This window comes from Malaya genurostris, chromosome 3 (assembly GCF_030247185.1).
Source record: "Malaya genurostris strain Urasoe2022 chromosome 3, Malgen_1.1, whole genome shotgun sequence".
NCBI lineage: Eukaryota > Metazoa > Arthropoda > Insecta > Diptera > Culicidae > Malaya > Malaya genurostris.
The window spans coordinates 11,687,291-11,709,143 of record NC_080572.1 but is presented as its reverse complement, the minus strand read 5'-3'; the positions used below and the strand labels follow the sequence as shown (position 1 = coordinate 11,709,143).

At 38.0% G+C, this 21,853-nt stretch overlaps 1 protein-coding gene across 6 annotated transcripts in view; it reads left to right on the top strand.

Moving 5' to 3' along the window:
• Positions 1 to 21,853, top strand: part of LOC131438310 (POU domain, class 6, transcription factor 2) — a 238,630-nt gene that overhangs the window by 215,011 nt on the left and 1,766 nt on the right. For 3 of the 6 annotated variants that reach the window (XM_058608220.1, XM_058608219.1, XM_058608223.1), the window contains 6 exons: positions 7,706 to 8,699; positions 18,054 to 18,613; positions 19,352 to 19,532; positions 20,037 to 20,093; positions 20,804 to 20,887; positions 21,001 to 21,149. In XM_058608220.1, the coding sequence (XP_058464203.1) occupies positions 7,706 to 8,699; positions 18,054 to 18,613; positions 19,352 to 19,532; positions 20,037 to 20,093; positions 20,804 to 20,887; positions 21,001 to 21,149 (2,025 nt within the window). Of the gene's footprint in view, positions 1 to 7,705; positions 8,700 to 18,053; positions 18,627 to 19,351; positions 19,533 to 20,036; positions 20,094 to 20,803; positions 20,888 to 21,000; positions 21,150 to 21,853 lie in introns of those variants that run through there. The other 3 variants (XM_058608221.1, XM_058608222.1, XM_058608225.1) reach the window with 3 other exon arrangements.

The following is a 21,853-nucleotide window of genomic DNA, read 5'->3' as shown; positions in this document are numbered from 1 at the left end:
AACATTTTCACTTCGAAATTTGTTTTCGTCTTTCTGGCTCTCTGAAGCTCAAATTCTAGAACAATCGAGGTAATTCGAGTATGGCAACGAATCTACGGTAGAAATTTTTATCCTCTATAATTAGTTTTTGACAGGAGTCTGTACCGATAGCCAAGCATTGTCGTGATAGAAAAAAACTGCAGTTTTTTGTCTGCCTGTATGTTATGGCTACTATTCTTGGAATGTTTTATTCGAACCAATTTGTTGTGTTCGATACAATGAGTTCCAGAACAATGTAGAGTTTGTATGCTGTGTAATATGAATAGCATGGCTTTGTTTACGTGAACATTTCGCTTTGGCTGGCTCGTCGATTTTGGTGTATGTTTTGTTTTGCGTTCGTTTGCTTCACCATTTAATTTCTTTTTCAAATACTTAAGAATAATTTTATTTTAATACGATCCTCCAAATGTCCGACATGAAATATCATTAAGTTCCCTGCTTTAACTCGTACGGCGACCAATTCCCACCCATATCATATCACCCTATTTTGTTCACGACCTGCCATAATTTCTTTTGAAAAATTTCTCTGAGCCGATGGAAATGCACACCCGGGTAGATGTAAATAGCAAACAAAGATCAAAGTTTTGATGTTTCTGTGTTGTCATAGCGATAGTAGAATTTTTTTCGATATTTCATCAAAGAAATCAAAAAATTGGACAATATTTGTTTAGCTACAAAATTAGTTATTATATCTTATTTCGTTATTGATGAGGTATTCCAATTTTATTGGGATCCAGTAGCTCTATTTTCAATACAATTGAGTAAACTACGTCAGAATCAGATAAAAGAAATTCTTATAATATTATTCTATTCTGAATGCTGAAATACTTAATTACTGGAAAAATAGTCTTCTATAAACGTTTTGTTCTTACTTCCACCCGGGCACTTATAAGTATGTAATGTTGATCAAACACAAGATAAATGCATTTTGATATATTTTAAAGTGCTGAAACATGTAAGTTTACACGTCTGCTTGAAAGGTGGCGTATGTTTGTAGGCAGGAGCCGCCGCCACGGTCAATGGCGAGCGCTACCGCGCCATGATTAGCGATTGGTTCTTCCCGTTACTTGAAGAGGAAGACTTGGACACCATTTGGTTCCAACAAGACGGTGCTCCGTGCCACACAGCCAACGCTACGATCGATCTTCAGCGCACAGTCTTCGAAGATCGAATTATCAGTCGAAATTCGGATGTTGTTTGGCCGCCTCGGAGCTGTGATTTAACGCCGTTAGACTATTATCTTCGGGGGCTGTCAAAGATAAGTGTTATATGGCCAAGCCAGAGACAATTCAAGCCTTGAAGGACAACATTCGTGCAGCCATAGCTGAAATAAAGCTGCATACATTCGAAAATGTACTAAAAAACTGGACCGACCGTATGGCGTACTGCAAGGCCAGCCGAGGCAGCCATTTGAATGAAATTATATTCCATAATTAACCGAAAGGATTGTACTTTAATATGAAAAAATAATTTAGAAATCGGATGAACCGTTTGTGTTTTATTGCATGTTAAAAAAAAAGTTACATGGCGGACCCTGTACTTGGATTAATTTTGAGCACTCTGAGCATAGGGTTATTTCGTTGTTTATTTTTCATAACTTCAAAACATATTTGGATTAAAGGTGCATAAAAAACAGTTAATTAAAATTGAATTCCGCTCGAACCTTTTGAAATCGTTGTGAAATTTGTACTTTGTACCAAGTTTGTAATTGAAAGTATTATACTGCCTTTTTATTGGCATTCTGGATTCATTCTGTGTTTATAATGCGCTTTTTGAGTCTTGCAAGTGGTTGGATGTTAGTAACAATCACTCAAATTTCTGATTGCAAACTAGTCATAAATAAGCTAGCGTAACAAAAATTGTTACTAGGAAACTCCAGCACTTCTGGGACCAAAATTTATAACAATAGCCTCGTAACTAAAACTGCAACAACTAAAATAATAGAAGCGACGACGAATCGTTGGTAGAAGACACGGTTAGTGAACCAATGTTCTCCCAGACTATCTCTTCGCCAAAAACAACGAGCATCATGATTACGGTTGACCAAAATCAATTTCTGTTACCTAGAAAACCCCAAAAAGGAGATAGCAGATAGTTTCAATGATCGCACGTTTTATTCCCATTTATCTTTAAACTGAGTTTTAATATAAATTCTGATCTACAATCATGAAATAAGCCAAATGCGACCTAATAAAATTGATCCATATTACTTTGAAAAATCCAGCGACCTGAGTACATACAGTAGGAATGACGCCACTTATCCGTTTAACCCGGGAGAGATTTATCCGAGATTTGGGATAAAACGGTATAACATGGTTCGTGCGGTCATTGATTATATGTATTTGTAGCTTACTTTTTAATGCTTTCGACGTTATACCAATCGATTTTAGTCAACCACAATCAATCTCATTTCGGAATACGAAAGGAATTTTAATTGGAGATTGAATAATGTAAAAAATTATTATATATATTGAATACAACCCAGTACGAAAAGGGAACTTGGAATTAAAATGAACCATTTTACACGCCAAAAAATGGTTCTTAATGAATTGTACGATGCATTAAAAAAATCACATCTTGATCCATTTTGCGCACTGTACAATGAATTGATTTCGATTGGAAAAAAATGGCAGAAACCCAAATCGGTAATGGGTTCAAGTTGGTTACGATTCTGGTTGCCCGAGCAAAGTCAAACATCAAAACGAAAGCAAATCGAAATCTTATTATGATAGCAACATCACATTGAAATCTTAAAATGATCTCAGCTCATCAATTTTTCAATTGATATCACATTATGTTATCTTTTTGCTGTTACTTTTGGAAAAGTTTGGCAAAAATTTTGGGAAACTCCAAAAATGATTATTCAAAAGCAACAACTTAATAACTGCATCAAGATAGGACTAATTCTATAAGGCGATACAAAAATGCAAAAATAAATTTTAATGGAACAATTATTCCTTTAATTCTATATTGCGTGACAGTTGTTCGGAACCATAACCGCGATCAATGAAAAGATTGTTGTCAACACTTTTGCAGCTTTTACACCAATACTCCTTTATATTATTGTTATAGCACCACACATCTGGAGGACAATGGATAGGTTGGCGATCATTGGTGCCACGTTTATCTGAAGTTAGTTTATCTCCTTTAGTGATCTCCTGGCACACTGGGCCTTCACCAGATCCGACCAAATACCCTCATTCTCTTTCGAGGACGAATAGCGGCTTGGGCATTCTCATCTCGCTGATCGTCAGCCACAAAAATACCTTCTTCAGGAACTTGATATAAAAAATACATTTGACGTCAACGATATCCTTCTGGTGGGGTACGTTAAATATCAGATTCTCTAACAGTTTTCGCGTTTAGTTAAAAAAAGATGTTGAATGTTCTGACTATTATGTTCGGTTGTTGTTTTGACCGTTATTGTCTGTGGTTCAGAAATAAACTAACGGTATTGCCGGCGTTGCTTGAAAATGATTTATGAAGGCAAGGCCGCAAAACAAATTTTAAAAATTGTTCTGACCATTGAAATACTCAGAGCGTAGTGAAACACAACTTACAGGTTCCGGCACTCGAAGTGTAACCAACTTCAGACCTTCGAGCCTGGCGTCAAGAGAAATGCGACATATTATCGGGAAAGTATTCTGGAGGTTGCTTTGAAGCCATGGGCAGACAAACATTTCGGTGGCAGACCATGGACGTTTCAGCAGGACTCGGCACCGTCTCACAAAGCTCGAGTGAACCAAGAATGGCTGAAAAACAACGTTACTTTATCACGTCCACACAATGGCTCTCGAATTCACCAGATGCGAATCCAATGGACTATTCTCTTTGGGCCATTTTGGAGAGCAAAGTTCGAACTAAAAGATACACCAGTCTCGAGGCGCTGAAAAAAGTTATTGTCCGCGAGTGGGCCAAAATACATACCTGCAAGTCACATTCGGGCAGCTTGCGATTCGTTTTGTGACCGTCTCAAGGCCATAGTCAAGGCAAAAGGTGGTCATATCGAGCAAAAGTGAATTGATTCTGAATTTTGTATTATTTTTACACATTTTATACTTCGAATTAAGTAAAAGTAATTTTCCAAACTGAATTTATGGCCTTTTTAATTGGTAACACTTCGAGTGCCGGACCCTGTATTTCCACATAATTGCTCAAGATTGTGATAATGATTATTTGATAACGAAAGGCTGTTCATAACTACGTTAGATAATACTTTCGATCTATCAAATAACGATTCAGTTAATTCGAATGTTGTCGTAAACTTATTTTCATCAGCTTGGGTCGACAGTTTTCTCAATTTACATGAAAAAGGAACATTATTTTTATGATTTCTTCGTCCATTCAGATAAATTTTACCTCCCTTGGTTAAGAATATTTATTTCCCCTGCCTCTTGTGAATATTTTCGTGACCCTCACTTAGTCGCTAGAAATATGCAGTACTGGTCAAGAAGTACCATTTTTTCGTAAAATTCGATCCCATGTTTGTGGCACTTACTACACTCCTTCCTTGAAATAATCCTTTAATCTACTTTGATGTGAAGGTAGTATCTGTATTAATCAAGAAGTATCGTTTCTCGTCGAATGAATTTTATATTGAACTCCCCTTATGTTAGTGAACTTGCAACAGCTCTCTACCCTCTGAGTAGTGTAGAAAGTATCTGTGGTCATCAAAAAAGAGGGGGGGGGGGAGTGAAAAGTGATTTTTCAGACTCTTTTCGCCTAGTCTATATTCTCCGGCTTTCCTCGTCTGTCGACAAATAAGAGAAATGTAGCAATAAACCTTTTTTTAGAGCCACTTGCTACAAACTCCAACTTTCTGTTCACCTGTGCAATGAATATCTGATCTACACACTTGAAAAAACCCTGTGATTTTACGTCTTATTAGATGCACATAAATGGAGCGTTGCAGTTCACGCAAATTTACGTCGAAGAACATTTAATATTGTGTCTAAAACTCCATGCATGAAATTCGTTGGAATAAAAAAAAAACAATACTGATAGCAAACGCAAATTTTCCTTCATTTGACAAATTAGGTCTTTATGAATTACATCGTATGAGGAATTAAGTCACCTGTAAAATTTAAAATTTTTTAGAGTGTATCTTTTACCCTTACGATCATCTATTAGTTGTAATAAATATATGAGCCGGTCGAAAAATTTCGATTTCGTAAAACTCGAAACATTTTGCCTCAAATTCCCCCTGTTAGCAAACACTTACTGAAACCACCACCTTCCCCCCCCCTTCCTAAAATATCAGCAAGAAGTAATAAGAATTTATAGTTTATAATCTATTGATTTGTTTTGGAGTTGTGTTATGTTATACAATTTATCCTTTGCAATATCCTCGTCCAATAAGATAATCTTTTTCATGATCTTCTGTTAAAGACCCTTGCTAGGCCCCCTTCCCTAAAAAATACACTTATGACCATCTCCGAAGAGCAAGAAGTGTCTGTGCTAAATTTGATAGCAATCCGTTCAGTAGTTTCGGAGTTATACCGTTAGAAACATTACACCTCCCTTTTCAAAGGCACTTGCTGCATTCACCCCACCCCCTTCAGCATCTAAGATATGCAAAATGTTGCTATGGTCTGTATGGTTTTGAGTCATAGGAAGTTTGAATATTTGATTGAATTTTTTCGGCACCAAATGAAAGAAATTTTATAACCTCCAATTACCGACGTTTTAAATCATCATGTTTTAGATATATATCGTAATAACACATGGATCAATAAGTCCCGAGACTAAAGCAGAGATGGCGCTCGTAGTAAACCAGTAACCACGTCTTTCTAGAGTACTAACCTTTGCTTGAAACGGGTCAAAATTTTAAGTCGATCCGACCAGGAAACAGGATCGAGGTTGGAGTAAAGTCGTTTTGTAGTTTGTTTAAAAAATGGAAAAAACCGAGTTTCGTGTTTTGATAAAACATTGTTTTTTAATGGGTAAAAACACCGTGCAAGCGAAACAATGGATTGAAAAATGTTATCCGGACTCTTGTCCATAAAAAGCAACGATTTGTCGGTGGTTCGCCGAGTTTAAACGTGGTCGTACCGACACAAATGACGCGGAACGCTCGGGTAGACCTGTGGAAGCCGTTACACCGGAAAATGTGAGTGAAGTGACAAAAATTATAATGAAAGATCGTAAAGTGAAGCTCCGTGAGATTGCTGAGATGACACATACATCATATGGAAGTGTATTTACTATTCTTCATGAAAAATTGAGCATGAAAAAGGTTTTTTCCAAGTGGGTGCCGCGATTGCTTTCGGTGGAACAAAAACAGCCTCTCACAAGTCGATGAAAACAATGGTGAAATTGAACGAATTGGGCTTTGATCTGCTTCCCCACACCCCATACTCGCCAGATTTAGCCCCCAGTGACTACTGGCTCTTTGCTGATCTTAAAAAAATGCTCCAGGGAAAAAGATTTGGCTCAAATGAGGAGGTCATCGCTGAAACTGAAGCTTATTTTGAAGCGAAAGATAAATTTTTTTTATAAACATGGTATTGAAAACTTGGAAAAACGTTGGAACCATTGTATCACCCTAAAAGGTCATTATATTGATGAATAAAAAAAAATTGCAAAAAAAAATGTTGTTTCCATTGTTAGTCTCGGGACTTATTGATCCATGTGTTAAGTGTTCTATCAGAAACATTCGAGCACTCCAGAAGCGCTTGGCGAATGAATTCCTAACTAACGTTTTCTTCATAATGTAGACTTTGACATCCCGAACAACTTTCCTCAGAAACAAAGCTTTGAAGATTTCAGGTTCTGAGCTAGATCATATTTTAGCACACTAGCTCCATATAGTACAGCGATTTTGCATTAATTTTTGAAAGACTTAGAAAACTAGTTTGAAACCCTATTCTATTCTATTCTATTCTCTGTCTTTTTAAAGCAAATCAATAACTGATTGTGCATTCCAGTTTTGTTTTCGTTGTTTGATAATAATAAACAGAACTAATTTGGCTATCAACAAGAAACAATCTATGTATCTTATTTAGATTTCAGTTTGCTTCGCTGCTAGCAAAAATAGTTTTCTGTTTGATATCATAGGAATATCTTTTTGCTTTCGATTTTGATTTTTTGCCACTTAAAACGACCAAAACAACAGCAAATTGAGTAATCGATGAATGCGAACATCACAACATCAAAATGAGTTTTCTATTTGATCTCACACTCTGCTCGGGTGACTTTATAAACTCCATCTCATCAATCAAAATTACCGGAGAAAGTGGCTGATGATTGTTGTTGCCATAGATGCTCCTAAATCGAAAAATGTTATCCTGATCGGTTTATGTTTAGGTAATAATGTTCAATTCAATGACATACACCACATCATTTTGTCACAGTGAAAAAGCAGAAATCTAATGGTCGCCACCTACATTTATAGTCGGAAAGTTATTAATTCCTCACATATGAACGTTTTTCGAATTTGCAGCTCTTTCGAAAATAAATCAAATAAATTTGTGATACTCTGTAGAACAACGGAAGTGCGAGAACCGTACTCTCCCCAATATGTTCGCTGGTGTCACGTGCTTTTGAGCAGTGTCGAAAGTAATTAACTGAAAAGTTTATTCACCATCACCTAACCGAAATTAACACTTCTCATTTCTTCTCATTTTTTTTCTCCCCATTCCATGCGCCGTGTTGCATTCATTCACAGGAATCGCCACCCAAACCATTCTTGCCATTCCCGTGGGGCAACAGGTGGTTTCGAGCGTGAGTAGCGAGAATTTATTACAGTGTTTAAATTTCAATACCACCGTTGGAACCAGTAACAATAACAACAACAACAACAACAACAACAACAGTAGTAACAACAACTTCAACGATATATTGAATCATCACCACCCCCACGCCCACCTGCACAACCAGCATCATCCTGGTAATGCGGCCTTTGCGGCAGCAGCAGCAGCAGCGGCCGCCGCAGCAGTGGCCACTCGTGAATCACCAGTTACCGTCAATAGTCCAATCAATAGCACTAGCTTACTTACGAATCCGCTGGCACTGGCTGCGGCTGCTGTCGCTAATAGCAACAATCATCATCACCATCCGCAGCATCATCATCATCACCATCATCACCACCAACAGCATCCGCTGCATCAGCACCTGCAGCCGCAACAACAGCAGCAACAACAACAACAGACACAGCAGCAGGCCAAGCATTTGACCTTCAGTCACCAATCACCGACGGCATCATCTTCGGCAGCTGTTGGTAACGGTGGGGGTGTTACATTGTCAGTGACACCTTCGATGGCCCATCATCACGGTTCAACTTCTGCGACCGGACAACACGTGGTGGATAAGATCCGGAATCTGACGGCTCACGAAAGGGCATCGTCGGAACGTTCAACACCGGAAATGCATCGAATCAAGCTGGAATCTCCGAAACAGATCGCATCGCCGATTTTGAGCACTCCCCAGAGGCCGTCGAGTAACAGCTTTGCGTCGGTATTCGAGAAAAGTCCACAGCTTAAACGAAACATCTCACCTAGCATAGCGCCGTGTGCCGTCAGCAACAGCAGCACCAGCAGCAACGGAAGTAGCAGCAACGGCAGCAGTCTGATCAGCGGTATTAGCAACAACGTCGGTCAGATTCACATCAGCAAAAATCTGACTAGTCCGCACCATTCGCCGTCGGAGAGCACAATCAGTAGGTGAGTGTACGTGGATTCCGTTCCAAGTTTAGGGATGTGGTTTTTTTTAATTTGTAGACTGCAACGTATCAGTCTTGATTCGTTCTCAATAACTTAATTGATGCTACAATTCCTTTAGAATTGCTATTTTAGTTAGATATGAATTGTTGAATTTATGTTTGAACTCGCTTCCTTGAGAGAGTCATTAGGTCGATATAGTAGTTGCAGATGATCGGCAGTCGGGTCTTTCGATGTATTTTACGACTCTCGGTCACACAGCGACTGTATTCAAACCTGTTTGAGTTTCCCTAATGGTGTAATGATGCCTTTGTCATTGACATGAAACTTGACCTCAGTATCCACTATTTTTAAAACCTGAGGCCGCGAACTGACATAACCAAAGTAGGCTTGTTCGTCCATTGACTAACGAAATCTTAAAACATAAATGTTTTCTAGACAATTTTTGATAAATTTGAACGTCAACGTCAGTGATCGCGCGGACGTAATTTCGATTTCATGAATGGGCAAACTGGGATTTGGGGAAAACTTATTTATTTTCATGTTTTCATGTTGTTTGATTAAAAGCATGATTGAAGCAAAAATTACGGCGTTATGTCTTAAAATAGAAAAAGATTGCAAATGCAGATATTATGATTTGTGTTTTGGATTTTTAATGTGGAACAACTTTTTGTTTTCTATATAGGGGTGCAAATTAGAAACTAAAAAATACACGTAGAAATGTCGTCAGGTTTTGAACAATTACAGCTCAGTATATTTTGTATCAATTATTTATATTATTACATCATTTGATTGGAAATATTTCTACGATTCGAATTGAATGTATCAAGCCACGTATTTTCAATTATGAATGATTGAAATTTTGATTAGTAGCAAGCAGTGTCCTATTTTGTCTGCTAAAAATCTCCGGCATATCGGATTTCCCTGCCATAGACGACGGTTTTGAAGGAGTAAGCGATATATCAAAGGGAAAGCATCGCTCTGATTGGTCAAATGGCACGTTCCCCTTGATGTTTGGAGATTTGAAAATGTCGTTAGAAATTTTGGTTGCCTTGTTCCACATCAATGGCTCGAACAACCCCATGGGGCTAATCCTTGTAGTTTTTTAGTTTAATTCATGTTTCAAACAGTGTTGGTGATTGCCAAAAATTTGACAGAAACTGCTCGATATTTATCAATATTGTATATAACATTTTCAATCCGGTAGAAGATGCTACAAGAACTCGAGTATCTCATTGCATGAACCGCGAGAGAATTTTTCTATATTTCTTCGCTCCACTTCATACACTGAGTATTCCACGGTCCTTAAAAAAATTACAGTCTGATAATGATTGTTTCTGTGTGGAATTTACCAAGAGAGAATCGCAAGTTGACAATTATCGCAGAAAATCGAATCGATGATTCGACTTGATGATTCACATACTAGGTTGCAATATTTCAAAACCCTTGTGTGGAGCATTCACATACTGTTTGATAGACACAACTTATACAAAGGTACGGCAATAGTAAAATGATTCTGTAGCAATTATCCACTGCCCATACAGAATCAGATCGCGAAACGAGAATAAGCGACCGTTTGTTGCTTCAGAGAGGATCCCCACAGCAGCGTGCTAACCTTTGATTCTCAGACAGGTCATCGAGAGAAATTCGCTCTCGCACTGGTGTCTATTCTATGTTAAATGAGCCATGCCGGTTTTTTGTTGCTGCGATAATATCCGTCTCTCTTTGATGGCACTGATTGAATCGTGTGAAAAGGTGCTAGTGAATTTGCTGCTATGATTCGATCCTTGGTTTCAAATGCTATGCCAGTAAAAAGCGCATTACGAAATCCTCCTAAGGATTCCATTTATTTGAACCATTTTAACGATTCTTAACATAAAGTGTTCGCTAGATAGTCATTGCTCCAGATTAGTTTTCTTACTTGAGAATTCACTCAAACAAGCTGCGAACAAAAATCGACAATATTATATCGAAATCTGATCCTATCGATGAAGCAAATTAAACAAAGTGGCTAAAAAAGGAAATTTTATAACTTTCATTATATGAAGTTCTAAATTTGTCATCGAAATGTTATACTAACCACGATGTCAATTCTCTGTCAGTCGGTGTAAAAAACACAATGAATTCTATCTATTAAATACATTTTGAGTAGTGACTGTATTCTCATGTCTATTCTTGGCCTTTCGATTTATCTGTTTTACAAAGCAACACATTTTGACACTCAACAATGCAACCACATCGTAGAGTCTTCTGCTGCGAGCATTATCGGCAGTGGAGTTTCGATCACCACGAAACCATTTATTATGCCCTTGTTTTCGACTAGCAATAATAATACTTATAATTGTCATTCGCATGAGCCGAGTAATATCTAATTGAGGTATTTCCAGTACCGAAACAATAGCACATCAACATTGAAATGTAGAATACAGTGACTAAACTAAAAATGTAAGGGAGAGTGTTCGGTTACCGGCACCCTTTTCTTTTTAGCTCATAACTTCTAACTTAGTGCACATTATGCGGACATCTATATTTCAATAGAAAGCTAAAGTCCCTGGCTAACAACTGATTAAGAAACAAAGTTGATTCATTTGATTGAAAAAAAAATGTTATCAATTTAGTAAAGCGATAAATTTTGGCCATTTTAAAAAAGGTGTTCGGTTACCGGCACCCCAAGAAATTTCGCTAAATATGGAAAGATATAAGTAAAGACTGCAGCTATTCATAGAAAAAGAAACAGAATTTATTCTTTTTGGAAGCGTTTTTGACAAAAGTCTTCATTGTCTGATGATGACTTCGCCTTGGCTCTCTTGGTCGAATATTTGGATGGTGGCGCCTTTGGTATCAATTTGGCCAGTCTTCAACGTTTTTTCTTAGCCGGAGCATCTGCTGTAGGAGCAGCTAGATGTTTGTCTCGACAGCAGCCTGCATATCACTGACAATTTTTTCGATTTGTCGAAAAAAAATGGGGTGGCGGTAACCGAACATCTTGGGGTGCCGGTAACCGGAATTGGTAGACATTTTGAAAATTACAAAAAAAATCTTTGGTTGCGAAAATTTTGATAGCATCCGGTATTACATCACGAAATAGATCTATTTGACCTCATAAGTATTCAATCCACTCGCCTTTCCGATTGATGCTCTTCAATTCATTATACTCTAAAAATCCTGTTTTAATCCACCTAGTGGTGTAATGATGCCTTTCTCATATCAATCATGCTATCATATACCTTATGATAAAAAAAGAACCGGAATTTTCCTTTTAAAATTCCCGCGCTTGTCCAATCGGTAAACTTTTATTTTCTTTATTTATTGGCAACACTTTTATACACATTCTGTCAAATTTTGACGCATATCGTACGATTAGTTTTTGTTTGGCGTCTATACAAAGAAGTTGAAAAATTTTCGTGAGGCGATTTTTATAATGTATGAAAATTTAGAACAACGGCTCGCCTTAGAAGCGCCGTTCGGTCGATTGTTGTGCGGTTTCGACGTCATATTCATAGATTCACACCTCATCACCAGTTATGATGCATTCGATGAATGTGGGGTCACTATCTGCGTTGGAAATCATCTCTTTGGCCACATCAACACGACGCTGTTTTGAATGAAATTCAGATTTTTTGGCACCAGCTGAGAAACGACGCGTTTCGAACCCAAAACATCAGTTAAAATGTGTTCGGCTGATCCATAAGAGATGCCCAACAACACAGCAATCTCTCTAATCGGTACGGAACGATTTTGCAACACGATTTGCTTCGTCGATTCAATGTTTTCTTCAGTAACAGATGTTGTTGGACGTCCAGGGATCTCATCATGATCCAAGCTTGTACGACCACCTTTGAAGCGTTTATACTACTCGTATGCCTGTGTTTTTCCTAGACACGATTCACCTAAGGCCTTTTCTAACATTTTCAACGTTTCGGTACACTTAAATCCATTTGCAACACAAAATTTGATGCACGCACATTGTTCTAAATTTTCATCCATTATAAAAATCGCCACACGAAAATTTTTCAACTTCTCTGTATAGACGCCAAACAAAAACTAATCGTACGATATGCGTCAAAATTTGACAGAATGTGTATAAAAGTGTTGCCAACGTTGAGAGAATCTTAAAATGAAAATTCCGGTTCTTTTTTGACCATTAGGTATAATACTGTGATATTCTTCAAAATAATTTTCTTCGATTCTTAAAGGAATAATCGAAATCGGTTTGTTTGATTTTGTATGGGACCACAAGACCTTTCATTTGAATCTATGTTTGTGAAAATCGGTTCAGCCATCTCCGAAAAAAGTTAGGCAAAAAAAACTTTACATACACACATACACACAAGCACACAGGCATTTTGAGTACTCCACGAACTGAGTCGAATGGTACATGACAGTCGGCCCTCCGGGTCTCAGTTCAAAAGTCGGTTTTCACAGTATGCAATTTCTATATGAGAAAGGCAAAAAGTCAGAAAAAACTTTTGTGTTGATATTCACGTAATTAAAAGTTATTTTGAACGCAGCAAAAAGTACAAGTGACTGCTTGCTTCGTAATTTGGCACAAAAAGAACGTGCTACTATTACACACACATCACATTTGTCGGATTGACGCTATCTGCTTTCTGTCAAAAGTTACCTTGGGGTGCCGGCAACCGAAAACTGCCGGCAATCGAACACCTTTCCCTATTTAAATTCTCTTCGGGGGAACATGTATGACGGTTTCGAAAAATATGTTTTTTTTGTTGAGTCGAATCAATGACACAATAAAATAAAACAATGAATACCTATTATACTAAATTTGTATATTTCATAACCAAACAGTTTGATGAATATCACACAAAATCCAATTGTTTTTGTGCATTTCCACTAAAACATCCTAAAACTTCTCTATAAGTTATCAACATTTTATAACAATTTATTAAATGCGTAGGTCTTACATATACATAAGTTATATTAACTATACTATGCGGAATAATAGCGAATTAGCTATTATACCAAATTGATGCATTATTTTACCATTTCAATAATAAAATAATGCCTAAATGAGCAAAGATTGTGAAATAAACTATTACTATGATATGGGTTTGTTATCGCTTTATCTTTACAATATTTGTAAAACTTTCTTTGTTTTACCTTTTTTTATAAATATAAAAAATAAGTATACAATTCGCTCAAACTTTAGAAAATTTTTCCGAGGCCCGGAGGGCCGAATGTCATATACCAATCGATTCAGCTCGACGAACTGAGCAAATGTCCGTATGTGTGTATGTGTGTGTCTGTATGTGTGTTGTCAACTAAGAGGTCGAGATCTCAGAGATGGCGGGACCGATTTTGATCAAACTAGTCGCAAATGAAAGGTCTCCCCGTCACCCTAAACGCTATTGAATGGTTTTAAGATCGGATGTTTACTTTTTGAATTATACGAAGTTTTATGTCAAAATTGACAGTATCTGTCACAATTGACCTTGAGAACAGAATATATTTTCGGACTTAGATTCCGCACGGTAGTAGCTATCCAACAAGCCATAGATTGTTAAAATCCGTCCATTTTCGACGGAGATATCAAAATTTTTGTGTAAGCGACTTTTTCCCCTATTCCAGCAGTAGAAGCTTTGACCGCTGTATGGCAAAGTTGAAAGCAATTCCATAATTATATTGTTTTAAACTACGTACAGCAATAAATGCTTGAAGAACATAACACCCATATACCATTCGAATCAGTTCGTCGAGATCAGCAAATGCGTGTGACAAATAATGTCATTAATTTTTTTTCAGAGATGACTCAACCGTTGTCTACAAACTCAGATTCATATGAAAAGTCGTATGCTCCTAAATAAGGTTCCTGAATTATGTTTGGTTCCGACCTCTGGTTCCGGAACTACAGGATGATATGTGAAACGAAATTCAAATTGTGTAGATAATTTTCTCGTAGATTGCTGAACCGATCTAAGATTCAAATGAAAAGTTTTAAGATTCTATAGAAGATCTTGTTTTTCAGTCAGATCCAACTCCGGTTTCGGAGATACAGAGTGATTAGTATAAAAATGGCTATTTCACATAAATTAATCAGGTTTATCGGGTTAGCAGATTTGGATAGTCGATAACCAAATAAACTTATTTCATATTTGGTTGTACTCAGTTTTCGTTTCAAAAGGCACCCAAAAATTTAATTCGCAGTACGATTTCTCAAAGATGTCTACATTGATTTTCAAACATTTTGAAACAAATGGTAACTATACAGCAACTCAGTTGAATTTGTCTGACTTCGGCTACACCGAATTTTGAATTCCGGTTCCAGTATCGAATCGTTTCTCAAGGCTCAATCGTTTTCTCAAAAAAAGCCAAATCGAATTTCAGAAACAAAAGTTTAAATTAAAATAAATCCAATTTTATCCAATTCTGACTTCCGATTCTGGAATTGTAGGATGATGAATTTATAAAATTCGAAGCGATATAGAAGATAAGAATCCCGTAAAAAGTTAAAAGTTGGACTCAATAAAATTGCAATTTATTCGTCATACGAATCGGTTTGGATTATGCTGGTTCCTGAATACCGGCTTTGGAAGTTCCTTTAACCTCTAAAGTGGAAATTACTTCGAAATATCATGGAATGTTTAATCGATTGTTACACTTTTAGATTCAAATTCGATCCGATTTGCAGTTTCGACATAACATAGTAATGTTTGATTAAAATCTCAAAATGCCACTTAAAACGACGCTCATTGGAATAATGACATGAAAACTGAAACACTGAAGATTATTCATACGAAAAACACATGCGGATTGATAAACAAAGGTATCATCTCACTGCTAGGTGGATTCAGCACATTTTTTCTTACCGTTTTGCCTACAAAAATGTTTTGTGAGAGAACCGTTTTGGTTTTCAATAAAAAATTGAAATCTGTAAAAAGCAAGCAATAAAAATGTATGATTTCAAGAGGAGCTTTTCCTGTGTTTTTTCTGATGAAAAAAATTTGCAGTATCAAGTATCCTTTGCGGTGCAAAATGTAAGCAAAGTCTTGGCTTTATATTCCTTTGGTGGAATTTGGCCTTTCTGTTTCAACAGACTTCGCAGCCGATTCTTAGTGTACAGAATCATTGCATGGCTAGTACTATGGATCCTACTGACACTAAGAATCCTTCCAGGTCGGGTGCAAAATGTGCCATTACTGAATTAATCCGTAAATATGATCAATTTAGATGAAAACACCGTTCTGTTGGCGATCGATAAAACCCAGGCTAGCACCTTCCTAGGACCAGAGGATATACCGGTGATTGTTCTGCGAAAATGCTCTGGTAGTTTAGCAGCACCTCTTAGGTCTTTGTTCCACATATCGCTAACTACCGGAATATTTCCCGATCTGTGGAAATCCTCTTTTATGTTTCCAGTTCATAAGAAAGGGAATACAAAAAGGAAATCTTTCAGCAGCCTTCGATAAAATAACCCAAGTAGCGCACGTTATTACACTTCAATTACAGTAACTTGTGTGACACAAATTCATGGAACAAGTAGAAGACTTTGCAACGTGCATCATAACTGCTATGTAACCTGAAAAGCGTAAGAGGCGGAGCTTGTGCGACTTACCAAGGGTTGCCAAACAATTTCTCAGTAACGAATATTTGATTTGATTCAGCGCGCACATCAGCCACAATGAAACAGAAAATATAAGCTCATGTCAAGTTACAATTTGTTGATGTTTTTCCCATTCAACATTTACGACCAAAAATCGGTATCCGATAATCAGGGTTAAAATATAGAATGTAATCCTTTTTAAACTTGCTATATCTACAAAAGTCTAAGTGCTATTCGATATTTATGGTTTGCCAAAACGACACAAGTTCGCTTCGCACATGTACCGGCAAAAAATTGCGTATAAGCGCAGATTTAACTATAGCCAATATTTTTAAACTGAAGGAATTTTCTACTTATTCTACTTATTGTTTTCATATTATTGTTTGGGATAAACTGGATAAACTCGGTTTTAGATCGAATGTACTCCGCTGGATTAAGCCATACCTAAACGATCGACGTGTTGCTGTCAAAATCGGTTATTGCGTCACCGAAAAGTTTTGCGCTTCATCGGGAATCCAACAAGTCATTCATCTAGGGCATTTGATATTTTTGCTGTACTTTAACGATGTGAATTTCGTCATTTAAGCACCATGCTAGCTAAGGAGTGGCAAAAGCTTCCCTGTGCTGAATTTGTAATAGGGATAGCAAAAATTTTTTAAAGATATTTACTGCCTGCCGTGTACTATTCGCTGGTTCGTTTTATTCTTGAATATTGTTCAGTAGTATGGAACCCTTACTACCTCAATGATGTTAATAGGATCGAATCGATACAACGCAGATTTATTTGTTTTGCACTGCACCTTGCTTGCCTTGGAGCAATCCACAACAGCAACCGAGCTCTGAATGTCGGTCGATGTTACTTGGAATTGACAAACTTTCGGTAATCTATAGTAATAACCGATATTTCGGTACATGGGTTTTATTTTACAACAATTATGCCAATTTTCACCGAACGATCAGTTTAACTTTAATTTTCATTACAGAATTCTGTATTAGATATACAATTGATACGGTAAACCTGAATAGTCGCCGAATACGGTAAAAATCATACTGTCCGTTTGGTAAAGTTATCTTCCAATAACCGAACTTCTGTGAAAACCGATTATCGTGAAACTAACTGTCAAACAGTTATTAAAATATTCAGTGAGTGTCTTTTTATTAACCAAACGAAAAAAATGTTGAAGGGTTCATCGATTGGATTGAGGTTCAGGTAATAAAAGTTTTTAAGACATTAGAGCCACTAACAGCTTTTTATTTACTTATAGGCGGAAAATAATTTTGTATCACTTGTCCACTTGCCGCCAACACAAATCGTTCAAGGGTAATTTTTGTTGGACTCGACGGATTGTGAAGTGTTTTGGAAGGCGCTCATAATTCCGGTCAGTCGAAACATCTGACACTTTTTAAATTTCTCGTGGAATAAAACCATTTTCTTCATTCGTTTTTGTTAATATGTGTTGTTTTTTTAAATCCGAAAATCCAGAATTTTAACCAAAGGAAAACAAACAAACAAAAATTACCGAACAATCTGTTAGATCCATTTGGTTTACAGTTTACGGTAGTTGTTTGACAGTTCAGCAATTACCGAACGATCGGTAATCAATTCAATTACCGAACTGATTACCGAACGTTCAGCTATTGAAAATTCGGTAAAAAATTACCGAATACTGCGAAATTTTCTAAGTGTGTAGCTTAAAAACACTCGCTAAGTATTTCAAAAAAAAATTGTTTCCAAGAATTTAATCATGCAATCACGAACCAACGATTAACAACAGTATCTTTTCCAATCCCCTCAGAATCTCAACATCGAATGGTGAAATCACAGTGACCAAATCACAGGCGCCCCTAACTCCGCCCCTATCAGTACAAAAGAATCATCCCGCTTCGATGCATTTCAATCCATCCATCTCACCCCAACCGTTGATTCATCATGCGAGAGATCAGCAGCTCCATCATCACCACCCCCACCTGCAGCACCATCATCAACAGCAGCAACAGCAACTTTCGATGCAATCTGCCCACGGTTCGCCACAATCTGCTACTGTAGCATCGGCAGCGTCGGTGGGGGAAAACCAGCTGCAGAAGGAGCACAAACTGTGCACCTCTTCCAGCAGCAGTAGCATCACTCCGACCGGCACTAGCACGCCGGGTGTAATTTCGCTCACCTTAGAAGATATGGAGCAGAAGATTTCTCCCCACTCTTCGTTGGCCTCGGGATCTTCGCTGTCCAAAAGGCACCGAAGTTTGACACCTCCTCCCCGGAAGCATAGCCCCGCCGGATCGGTTCAGCTCTCTCAGGATGACGAGGAAGATGAGGATAACAATTCCAACCACAATGAGCTGGAAGATTCACCAAGTAAGCCAAGAAGGTTTCCGTTTTATTCCGATTTTAATAAGGCACACACTCACACGCACAAACACAAACACTGTTGACACATTTTCTATTCGATCAAAGGAGCCCAATTAACTTTCCCCGAATGAACGCGTCAGCACTTGAGACAATTATAGCTAATTTAGAGCAATATAAGCAGGATGATACGCAAGTATAATAATAATACTTAACGTCTGATCACGGCATGAAGACACGAGTGAGCGAGATCGACCGTGGAGAAAAGAGATGGAAAGCTGGACTCACGTCACGATTTGCTGGTGTGCGCGTTCGATCCGACGGCGATTGCCGCCTGATGTCACATCATTATTAACCCTCATTGTGTGCGGCGGAATTGCGATAAACAGTTCAGCAAGTCGGCCATCAGAATTGAATGTTTTTTTTTTCAATTTCCGTGTCAATTAATTTGACATTCTCCATTAACGCTTAATTTACGCTAAACAGTTGCTTAAGTGCGGTGCTTTATTGGCGAAGCATAGTTTGAGACTGCGGAGTCGTTATGAAAGCGATTTGAATTGTAATGAAAAGCAATAGTGGAAGGCAGCAGTTTAAGAATGTTCATTACGGCGTAAGGTTTTGATTTTTTTTTTTTGGAACCTGAAGTTCAGGTTATGCTTACACACAATACAAACACTGTCACCGACTACCACAACCGCTATCAAAACCAATCAACATGGTTGTGTTCTCTCCTTTTAATCCTTTTAGATGAGCTAACGATCAACCAAACCAACTGCAACGTGGTGGATGGAATTGACCTAGATGATATTAAGGAGTTTGCGAAAGCTTTCAAACTACGCCGCCTGTCGCTGGGACTTACCCAAACGCAAGTAGGCCAAGCGCTGTCCGTTACCGAGGGCCCAGCCTACAGTCAGAGTGCCATCTGCAGGTAAATCTCATTTCGACCGGACTCGGTTAATTTGTCAGCTCACTCTCGAACTGCTTCCCCTGGACGCATGGTCAAATATTAAATTTAAATGAATAATAAAAATCATTGTTTGCGAATGAGTGAACAGTTCTAGAGAAGAGCATCGTAATATTCCGATAAAAAACGAAATATTGCATCAAAATAAGAAGCTTAATTTTCATGACATCCAATGTGGCAAAAGAGAAAAAAAAATCACCTCATTCAATCGGTTACCAAACCAACAGACTAAGAGAAACGGTGCCAGGACATTGTTCTACCTTGTTTACGTTTCCTTTAAGTTGATTACCAAATCACAACTTATCAACTTATCGGTTTTCATCGTGTTTGTATTTTTTCTTTCCCCCAAATTCTCTCATTTCGTGACACATTGTATCGTTATGTTTGTTGTCACATCGTCTCTTATTTCGACGGGTCGCTGTCTTCGGATATGACATCAATCTATTTTTCGGGGGTTGCCCGTGGCAGTGCCCTAGCCGCCCAGATGTACTGTGCAGCGCAGCTTTCGTCCCAGCAACAGCAAATGTATGTACTATGAAATATTGTTTTTTTTTTTTCTATGGGTTCACTTATTTGCTACTGTAGAAATAGGAACACTGCGCGGTTATTTTCTGTTTGTATCCTAATACTTGTTGCTTCCACTGGGGTTTCTTTTGCTCGAATGGGAATTTCCTTGACTAAACGTGAGGTAAGATTATTGTTTGAAATAATATCGGCATGATGGGAACTTATTTGGAGCCATCTGTGGCAGACTGTGTTAACCAAGGCTGGAGAAGGTAGGTACTGTCAAATGTATGGCATGATTGTGACTGCTTGCTTGTTATGCAACGCCTACTAACAATGCATGGTTTTGTTAAACCGTTTCTACTGATGCTTGACTTATGTTTATAAATCTAGAAGAATTGACCAGGGCATTGTTTTTTTTTGTTTTAAATTTTATTTATGTTTAAACTTCTCGAAATTGATACTATTTCCGTTTGAATTTTCATTCAATGTCCTGGCAAATTCTAGAATTGGCAAGTGTTGACTAACTTTTAGTTTAATTGGAAAGTTTACCATCGATTTAAGGCATTCATCATTTTCTCCTAATGCGTTTTGTCTTGTTCTTTCTCCTTTTCATTTGTTTATGCCGAAAAATATTTCACCAAATCACATTCTCAAAAATTTACACACAAACACGACTGTGTCTCCTGTTGTTCTTATGATGTTACCGACTACCACGTGTAACTGTATAGGTTTGAAAAGTTAGACATTACTCCAAAAAGTGCACAAAAGATAAAACCTGTGCTGGAACGCTGGATGAAGGAAGCCGAAGAGAGGTATGTGTTTGTTTCACTACCACATTAAACTGTCCCACTGTTACTGTTGCTCATGTTGTAAAATTTTTATGCACATAAAAGAAATTATCAAATTTTCTTTTTTGTTTTCGTAGCCATAGTTCGCGCTACAAGTCAGGACAGAATCATTTAACGGATTTTATTGGAGTCGAACCATCGAAAAAACGGAAAAGGCGAACATCTTTCACACCTCAAGCTCTGGAGCTGTTGAACGGACACTTCGAGAGAAACACGCACCCGTCAGGTTGGTTTAAAACTCTTGGACTCTTGGACTCTTGGACTCTTGGACTCTTGGACTCTTGGACTCTTGGACTCTTGGACTCTTGGACTCTTGGACTCTTGGACTCTTGGACTCTTGGACTCTTGGACTCTTGGACTCTTGGACTCTTGGACTCTTGGACTCTTGGACTCTTGGACTCTTGGACTCTTGGACTCTTGGACTCTTGGACTCTTGGACTCTTGGACTCTTGGACTCTTGGACTCTTGGACTCTTGGACTCTTGGACTCTTGGACTCTTGGACTCTTGGACTCTTGGACTCTTGGACTCTTGGACTCTTGGACTCTTGGACTCTTGGACTCTTGGACTCTTGGACTCTTGGACTCTTGGACTCTTGGACTCTTGGACTCTTGGACTCTTGGACTCTTGGACTCTTGGACTCTTGGACTCTTGGACTCTTGGACTCTTGGACTTTTGGACTTTTGGACTCTTGGACTCTTGGACTCTTGGACTCTTGGACTCTTGGACTCTTGGACTCTTGGACTCTTGGACTCTTGGACTCTTGGACTCTTGGACTCTTGGACTCTTGGACTCTTGGACTCTTGGACTCTTGGACTCTTGGACTCTTGGACTCTTGGACTCTTGGACTTTTGGACTTTTGGACTCTTGAACTATTGAACTATTGGGCTCTTGAATTCTTGATATTTCTAGCTCCTTCTATTCGAACGCTC